Source organism: Eretmochelys imbricata, chromosome 14, assembly GCF_965152235.1.
Source record: "Eretmochelys imbricata isolate rEreImb1 chromosome 14, rEreImb1.hap1, whole genome shotgun sequence".
In the NCBI taxonomy this organism is placed as follows: Eukaryota; Metazoa; Chordata; order Testudines; family Cheloniidae; genus Eretmochelys; species Eretmochelys imbricata.
Window position 1 is genome coordinate 12,509,639 of NC_135585.1, and position 23,671 is coordinate 12,533,309.

The 23,671-nt window shown below is 40.9% G+C and overlaps 1 protein-coding gene across 1 annotated transcript in view; it reads left to right on the forward strand.

The window, feature by feature from the left end:
- The window catches only part of CA10 (carbonic anhydrase 10), a 331,719-nt gene extending 316,958 nt beyond the window's left edge, over positions 1–14,761 (forward strand). Inside the window, exons 7-9 of the mRNA XM_077834188.1 lie at positions 9,720–9,874; positions 13,096–13,270; positions 14,739–14,761. Coding sequence (XP_077690314.1) covers positions 9,720–9,874; positions 13,096–13,270; positions 14,739–14,761 — 353 coding nt within the window. The remainder of the gene's footprint in view (positions 1–9,719; positions 9,875–13,095; positions 13,271–14,738) is intronic.
- Positions 14,762–23,671: the final 8,910 nt, after the last annotated feature.

Consider the following 23,671-nt stretch of genomic DNA (forward strand, 5'->3'; position numbering starts at 1 on the left):
ATAGAATTTCAACCAGTAATTCCTACATCTTAAAATAGCGTATATATTTTAGAACGACATCTAGTCTTGATGTAAAGACTTCAAGTCCTGGAGAATCCACCATATCCCTAGGTAAATTGTTCCAATAGTTAATTACATGCTATTAAAATTGTGCAACTTATTTCTTCTCCCCATACAGGTACTTATGAAAAGGGGGAGAAGAAATTAAAGAGACAAACTTTTCCCTCAGATCTTTCCCTCACTGGGTAGGGTTTTCTCCCCACCCTTAGAGAAGTAGAAGGGGGTTAGGCCAAGTTTGTAGATGGTCTGCTTTCCTTCCCCCAAATATCCTGGCAGACAGCACAGCTTCATGGTAGCTAAAATGCTAGGGTTTCTCACACCAGCCACTGCCCCTAGAGTATTCTGAAGGGATGAATCACAGCACAGTAGTAGTTAAGGCATTAACTTTTCTGAGGATTCCCTGTGGAGCGATAGGGAAGAGACATATGTTCCCCTTGCTGATTCTCCAAATCCTGAAGTATGGATTCCTGGCCCAGCAAAGTACTCTTCAGGGGCCAGACAGACATCTGGCCTATTCCACAGAGGAAGCTCTTCCTCCTCTATCCCCCCAAACACTCCCCTGTCCCCAAAAATCTATGGGAGGGAAGCTGCTTCTGTCTAGAGTGTAGGCACCATGTTCTTTAACCTTTCAGTGATTATTTTTCCTTTTCTCTGAAAACAAACTATGAAATCTGTTCCAGTCACACTGAATTTAGGTCATGAGATGAGCCATGAATTTAGGCATTAAGGTGAAAATGCAATATGTAGGTAGTTTTAGATATCATAGTCAAATGTTACTGGACCCGTTTTAAAATTTTAATTATGGTTATCATTGACCCGCATAGCTGTTAAAATCAAGCCCTAAATAGATACAGTGCACAATGAGCTGCTGCAGTACACTGAGCTTACTTTCTGCAGTAACAAGTATTGATTAGAAGTGTTTTTAGTGCAAATTGGGAATGTGAAAAAGTCATTGAAAGTAATTCTGCAGTTGCCGTGCTTGACGGATTATAGTGTCATTGCTGAAAAAATGAAATTACTTCATATATTACAAGGATTTCTATACTGCATTTAACAGCTGGGATTTTTTTAACTTGTGCTTTAGGGATCCACAGTGAATACTCGGTGTACTCTTAATAAAATGGCCAGTCCCAATTACTTCAGTGAGAGCCTGGCCAGAGTTACAAGTATAGATTGGGTCCAAAGTCAGGCACAGTAAATAGGGCAGTTCAAGCAATGATTAAAAATGTAGTAAAAGATGTTTAGTCTGTTACATAATAAGCCCAAGGACAAAATGTATCAAAAGGGGAATTTGAAATGTAACAAAATATTAATGGTTAAAATGGACGTAACTTACCCCCCCGTTGGCATTCCAAAGTGGATTTTAAATGCCTGTTTTAGTCTTCTTCCAGTGGCTCAGCACCAAAAATTGGATTTGAGCAGGTTGAAATGACCGTTCTTTTAAATAGACTTAGTCAGGAACTATATGACTATTTCTAAAGAAAAATTGCTTTAATATTCATGTTTAAAGTAGGGCAGCTGAGGGGCTGAAGGTGGTTTACTTTTATTTTAAGACAGCAATATTGGTTTTTAAAACTGAGATATGCCACGCTAGTTTACGCTTTTGCTGGCAGAAGAGCCCACACTTCACTTAATGTTGGATAAAACCAGCACTTTAGCTTCCAAGGAACCTGTGCAGAAATTTGGGCTTCATGTGCTGCACCAGAATTACTGCCAAGAAGCCATCTGAAAGGGAAAAGCTGTTGAATTTTGGGCTTACTTCCTTAAATTTAATGCTTAACACTTAACTGCCTCGCAGGGGAACATATGAATAAGTATCCCAATCTTAGATTCGGCCAAGAGAATTTTTGGCCAAATTTATGGACAGAGTCTCAAATTTCAGAGGCTTCCATTTTTGGATGCCCAACTGTAGACACCAAGGACCTGACTATCAGAAGTGCTTAGCTCTCAAAGCTCCAGGCATAAGCAGTGGGAGCTATGGATGCGCGGCATCTCTGAAAATCAGGTCCTCAGTGTCTAACGATGGGCATCCAACATTAGAGGCCACATTTCTCAATCTGGGCAGAAGTAATTTGTCCAAGGCAACAGGTGGAGACACTCAGAGCTAGAATTAAAACTTGGGACCACTTAGTTTCCTATCCTCTTCCTATCCTAATCTCTAGACCGTGCCTTTCTCCTGTTGGATTATTGTTTTTGTACTTGGTTTTATCTCAGCACAGGGAGCTGGACTAGATGACCTCTCAAAGTCCCTTCCAGCCCGACATTTCTAGATTCCATATTATGAACCTGGAAGATCCAATGTGATAGAGTAGTTTTTAAACACTATATTCTCTGTAAAATATCACTATGTATTTGAACCCTAACTATCCAGACTCAAAAGCCCAGTCTTGCTCCCATTGAAGTCAATGGGAGTTTGCCACTGACAGCACTGGGATTAGGTTCTACCATTTTAGCATGTTGCATTTTTAATTTCGTAAAGGAAAGTACATAGCTTAAATAGTTTCTTAGAGAGGGCTAATTTTGTTGGGTGTGGTTCTTGCTATGAAGCAGGGGGGATTAGGAAAATTAACAAATGCAGAGAAAAGAATGAGAATTTCAACATCCGTAAAGAAAATTGTCAGAGTCAAGACCTTTATGTAAATTAATGTGAAAGCTAATGAAATGTAATTTGTGTAGAGAAAAGTTCATGAGTTCAGAAATTGTCCTGAGGCATAAGCAGCTCAAGATAAACAGAATGTGAGTTGCAGATAGGAATGATGCTTAGATTTTATCAAAGTCTGAAAACAGTTATTAAAGAAGGATATTGACAAAGGATGCAGAGAAGCCTCACCCAGAATAACTTTGAACATTATGAAGTATATACCTTCAATAGAAGTCATATATTTTAAAACACATCACATGAAAGGGTGGCAGTCTATTACTACTGAAAACGCAAGATTTCTGTGACATATCTACTAGAAAAAAACTTGACTAAGATATGGAAAAATGGGAGTGGTGGGAAGAGAGAGTGGTGGTTCAAGGCTTTTCTCAGGCCACATTCCTAGGGGAGTCTGCATATTTTCAGTATGAGTTTGGACTAAATAAGGACTCAGTTCAATATTTGCTTTTATTGGGCTACAATATTTTCTTCCACCGCTTCATTACCCTTTTCATCCCTTTCCTGGGGCACATTAAGATGGAAAGAGAAACTCTACCTCTTCTGGCACCTTAGAGACTAACCAATTTATTTGAGCATAAGCTTTCGTGAGCTACAGCTCACTTCATCGGATGCATACTGTGGAAACTGCAGAAGACGTTATATACACAGAGACCATGAAACAATACCTCCTCCCACCCCACTCTCCTGCTGGTAATAGCTTATCTAAAGTGATCACTCTCCTTACAATGTGTATGATAATCAAGTTGGGCCATTTCCAGCACAAATCCAGGTTCTCACCCCCTCTGCCCCCACACACACAAACTCACTCTCCTGCTGGTAATAGCCCATCCAAAGTGACCACTCTCTTTACAATGTGTATGATAATCAAGGTGGGCCATTTCCAGCACAAATCCAGGTTCTCTCACTCCCCCCCTCCTTTTCCAAAAACTACACACACAAACTCACTCTCCTGCTGGTAACAGCCCATCCAAAGCGACCACTCTCCCCACAATGTGCACGATAATCAAGGTGGGTTATTTCCAGCACAAATCCAGGTCTTCTCACCCCCCCCACACACACACACACACAAACTCTTATATACTGTTATAATTCTTGACATCTGATTTGTGTCCATTTATTCATACCACACAACAGAACCACTAACCCAGGAACCTATCCTTGCAACAAAGCCCGTTGCCAACTGTGCCCACATATCTGTTCAGGGGACACCATCACAGGGCCTAATAATATCAGCCACACTATCAGAGGCTCGTTCACCTGCACATCCACCAATGTGATATATGCCATCATGTGCCAGCAATGCCCCTCTGCCATGTACATTGATCAAACTGGACAGTCTCTACGTAAAAGAATAAATGGACACAAATCAGATGTCAAGAATTATAACATTCATAAACCAGTCAGAGAACACGTCAATCTCTCTGGTCATGGAATTACAGACATGAAGGTCGCTATCTTACAACAAAAAAACGTCAAATCCAGACTCCAGCGAGAAACTGCTGAATTGGAATTCATTTGCAAATTGGATACTGTTAATTTAGGCTTAAATAGAGACTGGGAGTGGCTAAGTCATTATGCAAGGTAGCCTATTTCCCCTTGTTTTTTTCCAAACCCCTCCCCCCCCCCCCCCAACGTTCTGGTTAAACTTGGATTTATGCTGGAAATGGCCCACCTTGATTATCATACACATTGTAAGGAGAGTGGTCAGTTTGGATGAGCTATTACCAGCAGAAGAGTGAATTTGTGTGTACGGGGGCGGGGGAGGTGAGAAGACCTGGATTTGTGCTGGAAATAACCCACCTTAATTATCGTGCACATTGTGGGGAGAGTGGTCGCTTTGGATGGGCTGTTACCAGCAGGAGAGTGAGTTTGTGTGTGTAGTTTTTGGAAAAGGAGGGGGGGTGAGAAAACCTGGATTTGTGCTGGAGATGGCCCACCTTGATTATCATACACATTGTAAAGAGAGTGGTCGCTTTGGATGGGCTATTACCAGCAGGAGAATGAGTTTGTGTGGGGGGGGACAGAGGGTGAGAAAACCTGGATTTGTGCTGGAAATGGCCCAACTTGATTATCATACACATTGTAAGGAGAGTGATCACTTTAGATAAGCTATTACCAGCAGGAGAGTGGGGTGGGAGGAGGTATTGTTTCATGGTCTCTGTGTATATGTCTTCTGCAGTTTCCACAGTATGCATCCGATGAAGTGAGCTATAGCTCACGAAAGCTTATACTCAAATAAATTGGTTAGTCTCTAAGGTGCCACAAGTCCTCCTTTTCTTTTTGCGAATACAGACTAACACGGCTGTTACTCTGAAATCTACCTCTTCTGTCATTCCCATGAATTGCTATTTAGGGGGGTCTGTAATATGCACTGTTCACTTTCTTGCCATAGACGTGCTCCAGCTGAAAACAGATGTCGTGGACCTGGTTCATCCCAGGTGTGGCTCCATTGCTCAGTTTCAAGCGGAAAAAATAGACTACAACTTAAACATAATTCAACCAAAGCATCAATGTGGGCAAATAGCTCTCAGATGAACTGAATACTGGTCAGCCCCAAAGAATCAGATTATATCTTGCGGGACCCTGAGACTCAAACAAGTTAATATGGGGCCTGATCCAGAGGCCAGTAAAGTCAGTGGGAGTCTTTCCATTGACTTCAATCAGCTTTGCATCAGACTCAAACTCCAAGGTTTTTTTCCCCCTCTGGACCCCACAACCTGGTAGATAGCTCACTTCTAACCCTGTTTACATGAATTCAGGGTGCCACCCAGGTCAGGCTTCATCTGTGCTAGAGTGTTTAAGCTCTTACTTTCACTCTGTATAGAAACTCCATGTTCCTACCCACCTTTGTGCCTGGTTTTTGATGATCTAAACCCAACCCTCACATGCTCAGTTGGTTGCTCCTGCTAATCTCAGCCTTGTGACTTTCACTTAAAGCTCTGTCGTTTATTTCTTGGATGGGATACACAGAGCATTGTTATTTTATAACTGCAGTTCAAATCTGTGGCGTTATTTGTAACTCAAATGGTACTTACTGAGTGCATTACATCACACTAAGCAAATAGATCTAAGAGTGGGAGAGCGGCACACCAGGAAATACGTTACAAATGATTTAGGGACTAAATGGTGTTTGACTCTTGCATAGGTACACAAGGGAGGCAGAAAGCCCAAGGATCCGCTGTTCGCCATTCAGAGGGATATCACAAAGGGAGTCCTCGCATTCAGGGCATGCGGTGACACTACAGTTACTTCTACCATATGCAAAGGGGGCCAGGTCTAGTCCCTACAATTCTACACCAGAGATGGGAGTAACTGCTGCACTCTCCCCAAGGGTATTGCATCATCAGCCAGGCTCTTCTTGTGTTCCCAGAGGTTCTGCCAGAACCACATGGTTTCTTGGACTTCACACTAGAGTGGGGGTGCACCACAACAGCTCAGTTCAGCCCTTTGTTGTATGCCTCAGTCCTGCCCTAGATCATGACGACTGTTATCTGAGGGGACTGAACAGGGCCACTTATGCAGGTTAAAAATCCACATTAAGAATAATAGGCTAAATTCACCATTGGCATAAAACAGGGGCAATTCCACTGAGTTTCCTGCATTTATACCAGCAATGAAGTTGACTGCATGTCTTCCCCATTTGATACCTTGCTGTATTGCTTCTAGCCTAATTCTCATAGTGCCCACCTATAGCAGAGCAGGTAAAATAAAAACGATGTGACCCAAAAATAAGCCATAAATTACTAATATCCCAGATCTTCACTAATTTCTTAGGTTGGCTCCTGGTAGAGACTTCAGGGCAAATTCTGCTCTCGTTTAAACCGTTGCAAACCCATTGAAGTTAATATGGATGTCAATAAGAGAATTTGGCCCTTGGCGTTTGAAACTATCTATTGTTACTGATTCCATGCCATTTAGAATGAACTACACCAGTCTCCCTGGTTTATAAATAATTAGAAGGATGTTCATGTGGGGGAAAGAGGCGTGTAATGACTCCTACAAAACAATCATGGGCATGAAAAAATGCATTCCATGCTCACTAATTCCAGCAAAATTATTGCTACACTGCTAAATATTTTTACTAATAGGACTTAGTGTATTCAGTCCTCTCTAGCTGTTAAAATTTAACACCATTCTAGCTCAGTAATGCAACAGCAATGGTTTAGCACTTTCATCTGGAACATTTTTTGGCTTGGAAACACATTCAGAATCCCAGGCCTTAGGCCAATGGAGGCTGAACATGTTAACAAAGGTGATAGACTCAGTCACCTAGGTGAGAGTAATAGTGTGTTCCACTCTATTAGTAGACCCCACAATTGATATATAGAACTGCATTCATATTGACTGCAAGTGCAAAAAGGGGTGGGACTTCAGATTTCTCACAGCCAAGAAAGTACACTGTGGAGACATCTTTCCTGAAATAAAGAAGATTAAGTCTGAACAGATTTTAAATAGATATCAGGCCTGATCTTGTGTAACCCACTGGTGAATGTGTCCAGTCTCTACCCAATCACTGGTGTTTATGAATTATATAGTCCCAGCTAGGGAGACTTCACTGTTTAGTTCATACTGTAGCAACTCATGCATTTAGCTCCCTAAATCCCCAGTGTGTTGGTCAAGATAGCAGCCATCACATTTGCATTCCCTGGGCACTCCAACTATCTACTGCCTGAGACAGGAGTTTGTGATGCAAAAGGGTCTTTTTTCCCCCCTCACACACAACATAGAACAGGTATTTTGCCTGAGTAAGCCTTATCCTTTAGTAGCAATCTCTCAAATGGAGATGAAATATCACATTTTTTAAGTGCTTGCATGCTTCCTTGATCATTGCAACTTTTCTGCTTTCTTTTTGGAAGGTAGGAGAGGGAAATAGAGGAGGAAGGAGTGGAGGTTCTTTGTTAATTGTGCAATACCATGAATGTTGATCAAGGACATTTTATGTAAAAATTGTTGTAAATGAGGATATTGAAACAATAGGTACAGATTTTATTATACTAGTGACACAAAGTAGAGCATAAATAAAATAAGTTGATATACTTCACGAGTGACACCTGGAGAAATGTGGCTTATATGACACCCACATACTGCAACTGAATCAAAGACTCAAGTCATTTACTTCTATTGAATCTTCACATGCTTGACCACACTTTCATGACTATTTCTGCTGCTGTCAAAGAAAAGAATGTAACAGGTGAAATGAAGTAACTGCCTGACTTGTCAGCTGTTTAAGATGAAGCTGTCTACACCAAACACTTTGGCTAATAAAAGCTAAAATTTAGCATGAATTTCATAACTTTCTTAAAAGTGAACACAAAAATATATTTACAATTTCAAGAACTCTTTCCCTCCCCTTTTTCTTTTTTCAATAGCTTGTCTAAAAGATGTATTGATTGTAAATTAATTGCTCATTAACATGCTGTTTTTAATTCTAGTTAAGTTTACAATAAATGTTGTATGGGAAACTTCATATAAACTCAGTGGAAAGTCATGACCGTTCTGATATAGATTAGAAGTGATAGACTAAGACCTCAGTCTAAAGCACATGATCACAAATCTTGCCCTGGTCTACACTGGGGGCGGGGGGGGGGGGTTGATCTAAGTTATGTAACTTCAGCTACATGAATAACGTAGCTGAAGTTGACATACTTAGACCTACAGTGAGTCAACTGCTGCCATTTCCCCGTCGACTCTGCCTGCGCCTCTTGCGGCGGTGGAGTCCAGGAGTCAACGGGAGAGTGCTCAGGGGTCAATTTATCGCGTCTAGACTAGACGCAATAAATTGATCCCCACTGAATCAATTGCTGATCCAGTGGGTAGTGTAGACATACCCTTATCATTTGGTTTCCACTGCATTTGCTTTCATACCTCCCCATTAATGTCAATGTGAGTTCCTTTCATTTACTGAAAGGAGAAGAAATGTACTTAATCTGCAGCATGGCAGCACACCTTCCTTGCCCACATAGTATTTGCTTTATTCATGAACCATACCAAACACACTACATGCAACTGAAAGCAGCCTCTGAGATTTCACCATTACTTCATCTTACCGGCCCAGCTTCCTCAGTGATGCATCATATTGGTAGAGGAGACAGCTGACAAGTTTAAATGTAAAGTACCCCAGCATAACAACTAGTAAGGAACTGTTGGAGTCTGAAATGCTGCAGAGAATCCTGGAAAATCAGAGTTACAGCTTTGAAAGACTTGCAGAAAGCACTGTAGGGTCAGTGTTATGTAATAGCAATAAATACATACAATATAGCAGGGGCTGAGCAGGTTTGAGGACTCCTAAAAGTTATATCCATTTCTAATCATATGCTATCACATGTCCACACTCTGCAGTCATTTACAAAGGGACACCTCATTAATACCACAGAGGATATGAAAAAAGTGGGAAGGCCAGTAAGTTTCTTTACAGCATATTTTCTCACCTCTGACTTGAGCATTCTGAGTTTATACTGCATCCACTCCCAGTGTGCTCATTAAAGGACAGCAGGCTTCACTGAGCAGCTTTATCATCATACATTAACCTTAACAAGGCAGAACAATCTTTTCTCTCAAACAAGGGTAATTAAGCTTTAATGCTCTTGGTGTTCCCATGGTTTTGTTGAGCAAAAATTGTTCATCTCTCCAAAAATATGGAAAGTCGGCATTCTCCAAAGGCTGCTGCATCCAAATCAATAAATACAACTTCAACCAGCTTTAAACCCAAATACCTAAAACATGGCCAAATTCTCACTGCAAATGCTTGTGCTAAACTCCCACTGAAGTCAACAGAAGCTGTGAGCAAGCACCTAAGGGCAAAGTTACTATATTAAAATCATAATATCTGTTTATGTCCATGTGTTGAACAATCAATTTGTACAGAGCACAAGGTATATTTGTTTGACTTTCTAGTTCAGTAAAACTAAGGTTGAGATTCTAGAGTAAAAGGCATGTGCAACAAAGTTTGTCGTGTGAAAATATTGCTTGATCTAGATCATTTTTCCCCTTTATTCTCTAGATGATGCATACTTACTGCAGGGACTTAATATTGAGGAACTTTATCCCGAGACCTCTAGTTTCATTACATATGATGGGTCCATGACCATCCCACCCTGCTATGAAACAGCAAGTTGGATAATAATGAACAAACCTGTCTACATAACAAGGATGCAGGTAAACTAAAATGAACATAATGGACCTAGTAAATGTCATCAGAAGAATACATATTTTAAATGTATATCTTTGTAGCATCATATTTGAAATTACATTTCTCTCTTTGGTTTAGTGTGATACTGTATCTTAAACTATGTTTGTTTTGTAATTTCTGCACAAGGGGGTGCTAGAATAACTAAAAAATGCGCAAGTGCAGAAACATAATTGGGACCCTCCCACACTAGGTCAGAAAAGACTAAGAACATTAGAAGAGTGAGGCTTGTGGTCTGATGAGGGATTGTGGCAGCCAGTTTATGTAGTAGGACTTGAGCTAGGACAAAGAGCCTTTGCGGAAGGCTCCAGTCTACATTTTCTGGCACAGAAAAAGGTGGCCGGATTGATGCCAGCACATGTGTCAAAAATATGGAAGATAGGCCTTTGGTTCCAGAGTGACATATTGAGGGCTACTGTTAGGTAGCAGCAGCATAGAGCAAGCAGTAGGAGCTAGATTCATTCCATTATGTAGGCCAGCTGGGGACCACATTGGTGGAAAATCTTGGCAGCACAGTTCAGTTGCTTTCAACCCCCACTGAGCGCGCCACAAACAGCAGATCTTCAAGTGTGGGTGCCTGGGAAATGGGGGGTCAAAGGGTGGCACCCTCTGGCAGCAGCACAGCACCATCAGTGAACCTGCGTCACTTTCCTTTCTCAGGGTAACTGGAGAGCTCCACTTCAGGCTCCCTTGCTTAAATAATATGCCTCCTTGGGACTGGTTTGTTACCAAAGCATAGTTCCAATAGTCTGTAACAGAAGTCCCAAAACATAGTCCATATCATCCCCAGGCCACATTGTCCTTAAAACCCCATTCTTCTTAGCAGGAAAACCATCACCGCCACCCCCAGCCTCTCTGCTTGGAGTGCATCCTCATCATATTCTGGTGTCTTCCACCACACCTAGGCTCCTTGTTGGTCCCCTTCTGTCCCTTTGCCAGGACAGCCACCCCAGCCTTTTCAACTCGAGTGCAACCCCTCTCTTCCCAGCGGGAACCCCCACAACCTCTCTGCTGGGAGGTCATCCTGGCCAGAGGAGCATCCCTCACTTCCCCAGCCCTCTCACTGATCCCCTGGGCCCAGCTCTCTGGTAACGTAAGTGGTTAAGCACTTATGTTGCACCCCTGCCTTCAGACCTCTCTGGCTTAGGAGACAGCAGGCACCTCCCTCCGCTCCCTCCTCCTCACTTTTGCCTTCCAGCCCCGGCTCTCTGGCTTGGAGAGGTCAGCTGGCGAACCCCATTTGCTGCTCTCCTGCCTTCACTCTCTCCCCCGCACTGCAGGAAACACCTTCTGGCTCTGGCAGCTCTCACCTGTGCCTTTTCCTGACTCTCACTCAGACAGCTCTGATTCACTGGGTCTCCCTCTATCAGATTCTGCCTGGTCCTTTCTATCCCCCAGGTACTGCCCTGCCCTCTTAATTGGCCAAATGGGAGCCTATTTTGGCAGAGCACTGAACCTATTTAATTTAGTGGGGCCAACCACCGTGTGACCGGTGGCAATGTCAGCCAGGGGATTCACTGATTCACCTCATCCCCAGTGTATCCTCCATTAGTGAGAATCCTAAGAGCCCAAAGCAGATCTTAAAGCTGTTTTCTCACCTGGTAGAATCCTCAAGAACTATTAGAAACACAGACTGTCCTCCCCCAGAGTACAGCAGCTCCAGCTAACACAGCAGAAGTTATTTAGTCCAAGGAATGAAATAAAGGATGAGAAATTAGGGCTCAGAAATCACATTGGGGTTTCAAATCGTGTTATCTTTGCCAATAAGATGCTACCGAAAGCATGCAATGTATTTTAACTGCATTGTATTAATTCTGTCCAACTGTGCATGGGTTTGGGGAATACAATTTGTTGTTTCATTCTAAATGGGTAGAGTAATTTAGGGGAGGCAGTTGAGAGAAATTGGGTACATATCATACATACTAAACTTCCCAATGAACGTACATATTTTCTACAATAAATATTTTTGTTACGTTATTACAACAATAATGAAAATTGTTTAGTAGAAAATGAAGATCAGAATGTTTCTATAGCGTACACTGGTACTCAAAGGACATCATCTCATAGTAGCTGCTGCTTGTCAGGCTTTACTGGTTAGATGCATACTACAATATTAATACTGCAAATTGATTTACTGTAATACATACTAATTATACAGTATACTCAGACTAGAGAACTGATGCAAGGCGGAAGATTTCCCTTGAAGTCATTAGCACTTCTACAACATGCAAAACACACCTACCAGTGTAGTTCTCTGCAAAACTCTCCAAGCTCATTAGATTCCCCCACTTTCCCACAACTCTAACTAATGAGGTAGCCACCAGGAGGAAATGCTAATGAATAAATGCCCTTTAACCTTTAGATTGCCACTTCAAAAGTCATCGTTAGATGGATAGCTGTTTGGTCTTTTGCAGTCCAGCTGCTAGTGGACATTTGCCCACCCAACAAATACCACCTTCAAAATTGGCAACTTTGTTAGTAGTCATGATAGGTAAAGACTGTCCCATAAAGGAGTCCCAGGTCAAGGCCAAAGCTCATTAGGAGGGCAGCGTAGGGAAGATTGCACTGGTGTTGACCAAGGTAGATCTTTCAGTGAATAGAGAAGATTTCACTCTCCAAGACTGTCAAGTCCCATGCCTTCCAGAAGCACTAACTTCTTTAAAAATACAGATATGGTGCCAATCAGGTTCTGCATTCAGATTTGTGTGGCATAACCAGTACTTGGGCACTTTCACCCAGAGCTGTCTTCTCAATAGCAAGCCAGAGTAGTTACCATAACACCTTTGGGCAATTTTCTCTCATCATTCACCAAATTCCCTTTCTCTGCACCTGCTGCCACTATCTAGTACTATGGATTCCATTTACTTCCTGGTCAGCCAAAGCTCCCTCGTGCCATTTCCATTTATTCTGCACAAAACTGGAGGCTCTCTTTACAATGGGGCTTAGAGAAACAGGATCATGACCACAAAGGAAATGGTTTTGTCTTTACTTAAGGTATCCCAGTTGCCCAGGGGTCTAAAAATATGTTTAGTATAGACTGAATCTCTGTCAACCCACCCCAAATTCCAAATCACAAAAATATTGTTAGTATACTTTGCATATGATGATTAATCTAAATAGTCTTCAATATTGTTTACTTAACTTAGAATGAAGAATAATACTATAGGTCCTTGTTTTGTGTTTTGTACAGATGCATTCTTTACGACTGCTAAGCCAGAATCAGCCATCACAGATATTTCTGAGCATGAGTGACAACTTCAGACCAGTCCAGCCTCTCAACAATCGATGTATCCGAACTAATATCAATTTTAGTTTACAGGGTAAAGATTGTCCAAACAACAGAGCACAGAAACTACAGTATAGAGGTAGGTTTTACATGAAGCACTCTCCAGAACAAAAAGAAAAGGCGTACTTGTGGCACCTTAGAGACTAACAAATTTATTTGAGCATAAGCTTTCGTGAGCTACAGCTCACTTCATCGGATGCACAAAAGCTTATGCTCAAATAAATTTGTTAGTCTCTAAGGTGCCACAAGTACTCCTTTTCTTTTTGCGAATACAGACTAACACGGCTGCTACTCTGAAACCTCTCCAGAACAATAATCTCTACACCTATGTAGAGCTCCTTTCCTCGGAGGATCCTTGTTTGATTTACATAATGTTGTTTTAGTAGCGGTGTACAATGGGACATATCAAAGTGAATCAATATATAAATAGGTGGGATAGGATCTGAATGTAAGTGTCAGATTTCAGCTATCAAGTTTAGAATATCTGAAATCTGAGAAGTTTTACAATGATACACAGCATCATAACACCTCACTCCAGTTTATGACAATAGGATAATTTGTAGCTGTAGGTTGTTTTTCTTGAAAAAGAGGTATGGCACGTGCAAATGAGAATGAAAACATAATTGTGCAGATTCTGATCTCAAGTGGAGTAAAATAATAGGCCATGTGACAATTGAAGGAAATGTTATAAGGAAATAAAATGTACTTCTGCTCTGAAAGGTGACTCCATAAAATTAGTAATGTAAGGTTCCACACTGATTATCTCTTAGGTATTTCCAGAACACATCATCTCACTTTATAATTATGATTTTTCCAGTTGCAAACTGACGATCTAGCTGAGTTCGCTTTAGTTTTCACATCAACAACAGACGTTGTGCAATTGGAACTCGGTTTACAATTTCTGTTGATGCTGTTACCTCCAGAATAGCATCCAACTCCCTCTCCCAGGGCTGTGTTGGCTCCACGGAGATCATGGGTATAAACATTGGTAGAAATGGGATAGTATTGAAAGTGAGCAGATATGATAGACTTAAGCAGCTCAACTGAGCAGTCAGGTGCCATTGTGCGGTTGAATCACACTAAATAATTTGATAAAAACACTATGTGAAAAATATCAGAAAGGATGATAGTAGAAGTGGTCTGAAATGGGAAATTCAGGTTTCAGAAAGGAATGCTTTCTCGAATATTCCAAATTTTTCAGTTTTCAGTTCATATTCCTCCCCTTCCCGTTTTTCTCTTTTCCACTGAAAAATGAGTGAAGGGGGTGAGGAAGGGGTAGAAAGGAAAAAAAATTCTGAAAAAAGGCAAAAACATGACTAAATATTTCATTTTCCAATTGAACAGTATCTTTTTCAATAGGAAATTATTATAATTTTTTAATTTAAAATTTTTTGACCAGCTCTAGTCTAGTGGTAAGACTAAGAGGCACATTCTCAATTCATAATTTTGAAATTACTCAACTATTTTCTATAAAATACAAACACTGAAGGCACTTAATTTTATATTTGGTGTTTTGTAAAGTATAACTGTTATTACTTTTCTTTCAGTAAATGAATGGCTCCTCAAGTAATTAAGACAAACAGGAAGAACCCCTCACCTCAGTGGAATGCTACTACTGTGAATTGACATAATCTAGAATGCACCCAATCTCATTCACTCTTTGGATTCATGACAGTATGTGCAAACGTGCTGCAAGAAAAAAGCTGCCAAGATGGAAACGTAACTAAAAATTCATTCATATGATTGATCGTAATAAAAAAAAGAAAGACAATAACTACAGTAAATGTGATTACAATTTTGATACAGTTTTCCTGAACTAATTTAGCTTCACAAAGAAAGACTTTTCAGCCTTTGTACATATGAAATTCTTTCTTTCCACCCCTTCAAAAAAAACAAAAAAAAAAAGAAAAAGGTGGCTCCGTACAGCATCAAAGTGGAGTTGTGTTCTGTGTGCCAAGTAATCCTTGGAAAGCTCTCATTCTATCCCTATCATTAATGGATACTGACAAGACAGAACAAGAAGATTGTAGAGGAAACTTATTTCTCGGTTATGATCCTTCTGTTTATTTAATTAAAAAAGGACAGACATTGAGAGATAAGTAGTGTAAATATATCACAGCAGAATATAAAAGAAATTGAAATATATCCCCCTTTGTCACATATCTGTAGTAGGATTTGCCAAAATCAGAAATGATCCATTTTCTGTTTCTTGTTTTACAAAGGTCATACATTGTGTTTGGTTACTGTTAACAACTCAATAAATGTGTTTAACAAATTAATTTAGTACACTCGCTTTGGTTTATTTTTCCTTTCTGAAATGATAAGCCTCTAGCACTTGAGGCAGCTTTACTTTTCTTTTTTACTTTATTTGTTTGCAGCCAGTTTAACTGAGTTAATGGCAATTAGGAATGTATTTAACAAAGCTAGTGTAACTTTAATTCCATTTTATGGTTCATCATTAAGAAGAATTAGGCTCCAGAAGTGGAAGGCAACTGAAAAATAGGTTAGTTTAAAATTACCATTTCCCGGTTTGAGTCCATTATTGAGACATACAAATTCAACCTTGTAAATTGCTGGAAGGGATATATTTTCTTTACAGATGTAGCAGGAGCTGACCAAGTTAAAGCTAATGCCCTTTTTTCTTGTTTATAATGGTCATTCACTGTGTTTGGTTACTGTCAAGAACTCAATAAATGTGTTTAACAAGTTCACGTGTGCATATTTTTGATGTTCTTGTATATTACCAATCTTAAAGTTGTCTAATCAGTTGGGTCCCAACTAACCAGGAATCATCCCTCTCTCTGTGATCTACCATGACAGCTGTCAAGTATCAGGGGGTAGCCTTGTTAGTCTGTATCCAGAAAAAAAACAAGGAGTCCGGTGGCACCTTAAAGACACACAGATTTATTTAGTCTTTAAGGTGCCAACGGACTCCTTGTTGTTGTCATGACAGCTGTGATCATAATGGGGATGTTGCATCTGATCGAGCCAAAGGTGAAACTATCAGGGGCCAAGTATTCTTAGTGGCTGAACCTGGGGTGTGGAATTCCCTGTCACCAAATATCAGGGTGAGCCCAATTTTGCAGTGTGGGCACAGTGTAGAGCCTCTCTTCACACAGACCTCCCCTCAGTGACAGCAGGGGCAGAACAGACAGCAGCATTTCTCCTGGAGACAAACAAGCAAGAAAAAAAGGCTGCTTTAAGAAAGTATCGTACATGGTTGAATGGTGAGAATGGAACTGATGTAATTGTTTATAGTGTGCACGGCCCCCAGCTGGTGAAAAGTGCATTATGAATCATAGAATATCAGAGTTGGAAGGGACCTCAGGAGGTCATCTTGTCCAACCCCCTGGTCAAAGCAGGATCAATCCTCAGTTTTTGCCCCAGATCCCTAAATGGCCCCCTCAAGGATTGAATTCACAACCCTCGGTTTAGCAGGCCAATGCTCAAACCACTGAGCTATCCCTCCCACCACATAAATACGTAGGCTAGATACACATTATTGCTTAGCTACACTCAATTATATGGCGGTCAACATTATTTTCTTAGCTGTAGATTTGTGTATGTTCTTATCCTAAATTGAAAATATACACTACAGTGTCAAAGTTTGTGAGTACTGAAACCAGATAAAAATGTGACACCTGGACTCAGTGCGACCAATCATCATCACTTCTGCAACCCCACTGACTCCAAACGTGAGAAATTAATCCTGAGGCGGAAAAGGGCGATGCCAATTGCAAGTGGCATTGGACAGAGAGCTACACACACTGCTGCATGGGGCACGGAGTGGCAGTTTGCCATCATTCCATAAGGTCACCTGTTGTAAGTTACAACCTGCTGCTGTCAGTACATCTGTGAAATAGCTGGCAGCTGTTCATCGGAGTTTGTCTGGTGACAGAAGGTAGGAAAGATAAGCCAAGTCTCCATTCTGAAACTTTTAATAAGTAATAAAACCTTTTGGGTATTTCACCGAAAGCTAGCTGAGGGGATTTTAGAAAGAAGGAATGACATGATAGAAAATGCTGGTCCCAGTGAGGATTCATGCTGTGGATTAAGTGAAGCTGGTATATAGAAGCCTTGCAAATAGAGAAATGCAGTAATCACACAGGGATATCACACATGCATTTGTCAACATTTCCAAATCCATTTTGCAAACTAATGGACTCCATCTCAGCAAGATTTTTTTTTAAATGATAGAAATATTGGAGATAAGTCCAAACTACAGCACATGATCATTTGGGTACGTTCATTTCTGGATTCACAAATCAGAGCAGCCCCTCATCATGGGCCAAATCGAAACTCTGAACTCCAATACCCACAAACATTGGGAACATAGAGATCATGATTCCAGTTTTGCAGCTTCTCTCTCCAAAATCAAACACAGCTAAGCATAGATATAGAATGTCATTCCAGAGGCATAACCTGGCATAAAGTGGAACCCCCAATATCTATGGCCAATCAACAAGACCTGTAGATAGCAGTGCATTCTCAGGCCACAGTGATAAGAGACTGAAAGTGCTACATGAAAAACTGAAATGGCAGAGTGCTAAGCCAAAGGTCTGAGTTATATAAAAAAACCATCCTACACAGATCAGATGCAGACTTGCTGATAGAACCCACAGGGGAATGCTGAGAGAAGCAGGAATGCGACTTGGGTTGGGTTGGGAATCGTAACCATACTTTTTTTGTATGATACCACTACAGGGCAGAGCTAAGGTTGTTTAAATGTCTTAACTTTGCATTTCTTACCTTACCCTTACAATAAATCCAAACATGGTAAGGTAACCGTCATTCCGGCTTTTCTACGTTTATTTTGGTTGATTTGGGGATAATTACAACATCCCAATAATTTAGTTTTACCCATAAATAACCGATCCACTCTTTTACTTCCATCTTAATGTAGTTTTTATGGACATAGATATAAGGGCCAACGGAGACATTCAGCCTTGGATGCAGGTTCAGATTCCAAAGTGAGCCAGTGTTAAAACCAGGTTTAGACATGAGGTTTTGACTCAGGCCCATCTCTATAATAAATTCAGAGTTAAGCAGCTGGTAAAGCTGAGCAAAATAAATAAATAAATAAATAAATAAATAGCCGTTTGTAGACATTATATCAAACTGTTTTATAAATTTTAAATGCAAGAAGACTACAGAAAAAGTAAGAGCCCAACATTTAGTACAGGGAAAAAGGAGAGCAGAGAACTATATGGAAAGATTAGCAGAATAAGGATGAACTCTGGGAATTTTACATCACATTTGGTTGTACAGTGTTTGCGTCGTCATTAACAGGAGAGAGGAAAGTAATGGGAAAGATATTTAAAACTGAAGTGATATTTCCAAAGCCTAGAGAATGGAGGGGAATCAGAATCCATATGGAAATTTGCTAGTATTGATGTCTAAAGTTGGATTTAAAAATCAACAGGCCTTAAGGAAGAAAATGAGATGGTACCATTTATGTCTCAGGTCTAAGCAAGATTTTCCTCAAGATTTCTTCATGCAGTTGGTCCATTAGAAAAGGGGAAAGATATGTCCCCCTCGCCCTTTGGCGCAAATAGTTTAGATAGGTGGCTTTAAAAATCAAACTCCCCATGCTCCAAAGGCTCTTGGATAACAGACCAAATTACCCTGGAGAAATAAGCAATTGCAAACTACACATCAGAAAGAGGTGGTCCTAGGCATTTTCATAACCTGGACATCTCTACTGTAAAGTCCTAGGTATTAGGTCAACGTGAGAAGTTATTGGGGAAATGGCATATTAATTATTAAAATAGTTGAAAAAACCTGCTTTGAGGATATACAAAGAGGGAATAAGAAAGACAGAGACAGAAGCACAGTGGAAAAGAAATGTTTGCAATACACTAGAAAATGTGATAGGAACAAAGAGAAAGCAAAGCTCTCCCTTTCCCTCTCTCCTTTATTTCCGTTTTAATGACACAATAATACAGCAGCAAGGGAAGTTGATTTCAGGTCTTGATTCTTTTCAGCCATAATTTGAAATTTGACAGTAACGAAGAACAACAACATTTGATGCCGAAGTTTTGCCAGACGGATGGCCCCGTTCATTAAACATTTATGCTCTACGCCTGTGTTCCATGTACTGAAGACAAAGCCACAGAAATGAAATTTCATCCAAGCACCGTCCATGCTCTTCTGATGAAGACGTTCAGCTGAAATGCTTGAATTAAAAACTAAAGCACTGACATTCTGTCAACTGATTTACAAATGAACATTTCAACAGGGGTGGGTAGACAGGCAGTTCTGTGAATTCCTCTCTTTAAAGAGTGCAAAATACAATCTCTCTCACGGGTACCTTTACCAAAGGGTAAAGCAGAGTCTGAATTCTGTGGGCAAGGATTTAAAATCATTCAGATAGCAAGCTACCAGCAGAATCTTGTAATTGGCATTCAACATTGTTATGCTTTTGCACTACATTTCGCACAAGGCTCATCTGCACAGACCAGTGCCTGGGGCTTCAAGTCTGAAAGAAAACCAAGTCTCCCACAATCAGACTCTGCTTAGCCTGAGGAAACATGCCATCAAATAAAGCTAAGATAGATGGATAGGCTATTACGATACCCCATGTCACCAGACTAAAACCCAGCAAAACAACATGGGCCAGTGAGATTCAGATCTCATGCTGCTGTAAATCTGGAATAACTTGTCTGACTTCAGTGAAGTTACACTAGTCAATGAAACTAAGATTAGAATCTGAATCCACATCCTGAAGAAAATCATGGTGTCCCTGCTAGCTACCAACGTGAAAAAGGCAGTGATACCCCCCATGAAGACAACTCACAAAGGACCCACACTCTCCTTATCTCCTGCACTAAAACTTTAAGACCAAACCCTAACATGAAAATGAAAGACCTGAAAAACTTTCTGAAAGTAACAAACTGAGCCCCTTAACACTGCAGTACCTCTCTGTGAGCAAAGAGAAACTTTTTGTCATGCTAAGAATTTCACCCTCAACATCTTTCCTCTTTTGTCTGGTGCCCTCATGCTCTGCCATGGCACCTGAGGCGGCTACTCTAAGCCCAACAGGCACAGCACAGAGGAGCTAAGTGAGGGCCAAACAAGTCGGGGGAAGATAGGCTGAATTTGAACTTCTTCACTGAGGGGCACTCCCAAATGAGTCAATCCGGTTCTCAACTGTGTCATCAATTAGAAGATGAGATGGAAGAATCCGGGCAGCTAGGAGCACAAGTGGGAGTTGGTGGCCCACATAATGAGCAGTGGGTACTGGGAGCATGTTGAAAGGAAAAGGGAGGGACCAGAAGAGTGGGGAAAATGTAGGGACCTGGAGAAGAAAGAGTTTAAAATAATTCAAGTAAGGAGGAACAGAGCACTGGGTAGAAGGGAAGAGAGAAGGACAGAATAACCTGAATTGAGAGGTTTGATAAGACAGAACAGAGAAATCAAAAATACTGAAAAGATGAAAAAGATGTACTGAAATATATATTATAAAGAAAAAATGTGAAGGGAAAGAATGGGAAGAAGAAAGAGGAAGAATAAAAAACAGCAGATGTAGTAGTTATTCTTGTAGTGTTTAGCTGTTTCACAAAGTTTGTTTCCAGAATATTGCAAATACTACAGAAATGAGTGATTTTATGTATCCTCATATTTTAAGGCCCAATTTGACTGATGCACAAGTTTTTCCCTGCAATTGTTCGTGAGTGCAGTTCTTTGTGACATGAAGTTGTAGTTCACATTCTACACATACACACATACACACATACACACATACACACATACACACATACACACACACACACACACACCCCCTACCTCTACCTACATCGAGAGGTACAAGCGTTCTCCAAAACACTGAACGTGACTATGTAGCTGGAAGTGGCTCAGGAGACCTTGGGCCAAATTCAGGTCTGGGGTTAATATATTCAACAGCACTCAAGTCAATGGTGTTGCAACCCCTTCTAACAAGTTTGAACTTGGCCCTTAGTTGTGGCTGGGAAGTAGGCATGGAATCTAGTATCCCTTGGAAGATACTAGAACAAATTATTAAACAATCAGCTTGTTAGCACCTGGAGGATAACAAGGTTATAAGGAATAACCAGCATTGATTTGTCAAGAACAAATCATGCCAAACCAACTTAATTTCATTCTTTGATAGAGTTACTGGCCTAATGGATTGGGGGGAAGCAGTATATGTGATGTATCTTGATTTTAGCAAGACTTTTCATACAGTCCCATATGACATTTTCATAAGCAAACTAGGGAAATGTGATTTAGATGAAATTACTATAAGGTAGGTGCACAACTGACTGAAGGATTATACTGAAAAGCAGTTATCAGTGGTTCGCTACCAAACTGGAAGGGCATATCTAGCGGGGTCCTGCAGAGGTCAGCCCTGCATATGGTACTACTCAATATTTTCATTAATGACTTTAATAATGGAGTGGAGAGTATGCCTATAAAATTTGCAGATGATACCAGGCTGGGAGGAGTTGTAAGCACCTTGGAGGACAGGATGAGAATTCAAAGTAACTTTGACAAATTAGAGAATTGTTCTGAAATCAACAATATGAAATATAATAAAGACAAGGGCAAAGTACTTCATTAGGAAGGAAAAATCAAATGCACAACTACAAAATGAGGAATAACTGACTAGGTGGTCCTACTGCTGAAAAGAATCTGGGGGTTATAGCAGATCAGAAATTGAATGTGAGTCAACAATGCGATGCAGTTGCAAAAAAGGCTAATATCATTCTGGGGTGTATTAACAGAAATATTATATGTAAAACATGGGAGATAATTGTCCTGCCCTGCTTGGCACTGGTGAAGCCTCAGCTGGAGTACTGTGTCCAATTCTGGCACTACATTTTAGGAAAAAGTCCAGAGAAGAGTGACAAAAGTGATAAAAAGATTTAGAAAACCTGATTTACAAGGGAAGATTAAAAAAATCTGGGCATATGTTTAGTCTTGAGAAAAGACAACTGAGGGGGGCAGTCTTCAATCTGTTAAGGGCTGTTATAAAGAGGATCAATTGTTCTTCATGTCCACTGAAAGTAGGCCAAGAAGTAATGGGCTTAATCTGAAGCAAGGGGAGATTTAGGTTAGATATTAAGAAAAACTTTCTAACTATAAAGGTGGTTAAGCTCAGAAACAGGCTTCCAAAGGAGGCTGTGGAATCCCCATCATGGGAGGGTTTGGGGTTTTGTGTTTTTTTTATTTTTTTTTTAACAAGTTGGACAAACACCTATCAGGGATGTTATAGTTACACTTGGTCCTGCCTCAGCACAGGGGGCTGAACTTGACAATCTGTTGAGGTCCCTTTAAGCCCTACAGTTCTATAATTCCATATTTTACTTCCTTTATTTTTTTGAATTTAGTTTTTAATATGTCAGATGAAAAATACCGAAGTGCATTTTTAGAACAGCATAGAACCTGACAAATTACACCTCCTTGGGCCATCTTGGAGGAATCTGTTTAGTGGAAATTATATTAAAGTAATTCATGCGATGTAAACCTTAAGTGTTCTACCATGACAAAGGGCTTAAGAAGTAGGGTGCGTATTCAATAAAACTTGCTTTGAGTTTCCATGGGTTGAAACTTGCACAGAGCCCTCAGAAAACTTCTCAGGGCTTTTTCACATTAGTTTTTGTTTTCTTTTAACAGAAGTAAGCCCAGGGGTGAAAGTAAGGTGTTATGGGCCAGTACAGCGTACCGGCAAAAAGTGGCCACCTGTACCGGCCTGTACCACTGACTTTAAAGTGCTGCCGCGACAAGACCCTGCTTAAAGCACTGCCACGGCAACGCTTTAACATCCATGCCCCTTTCCACCCCACTCGGGCCACCAACGGGGGGGGAGGGGAAGGAGCAGCTACCCTGGAGCCACCGATTTAAAAGGGCCTGGGGCTCCAGCCGGTGCGGTGCTGGAGCCTCAGATCCTTTAAATCGCCACTGGAGCCCCAGATGGCGCGAGCGGGCTGGCTGGGGGACGCTGACCCCCCCCAGCCCCGTCCCTTCCACCCAAGGCTGTCTCCCCCATACTGGTAAGAGAGAAATTTTACTTTCACCCCTGAGTAAGCCTAAAATTATTACAAAATATAGCACAGGATTAATGTTCTTTGCAGGCAGTTTCATAAATATTGTAAAATGACTGTCACAGCTAAGGGCAACAGAACTTGTGGTCCCTCAAAGGCACCCACTCGAGGCTCCCAGCTGTTCTGTCACATGTCATGGTAGCGACTTGTTTGTGTCTCTCTCTCCTGACCATGGTTTTTCCAGGCTGCACAGTTCCCTGCCTATGCTGTGATCTCTCCAGTAAGCCAGACTGCCTAAACAGGCCAGGATCTGAGCTTTGCTTTCTCTCCAGAGATTAATTGCCAACAGTTACACGGTATCACACAGCTCTTCCTAAGCAAGCACATTTATTCTCAAGGTGAAATCAGTAAACAGAAAACATATTTTTTAAAAATAAAAAGAACCCACATGCATGCTAATAAGCTTACCAGAGATCACT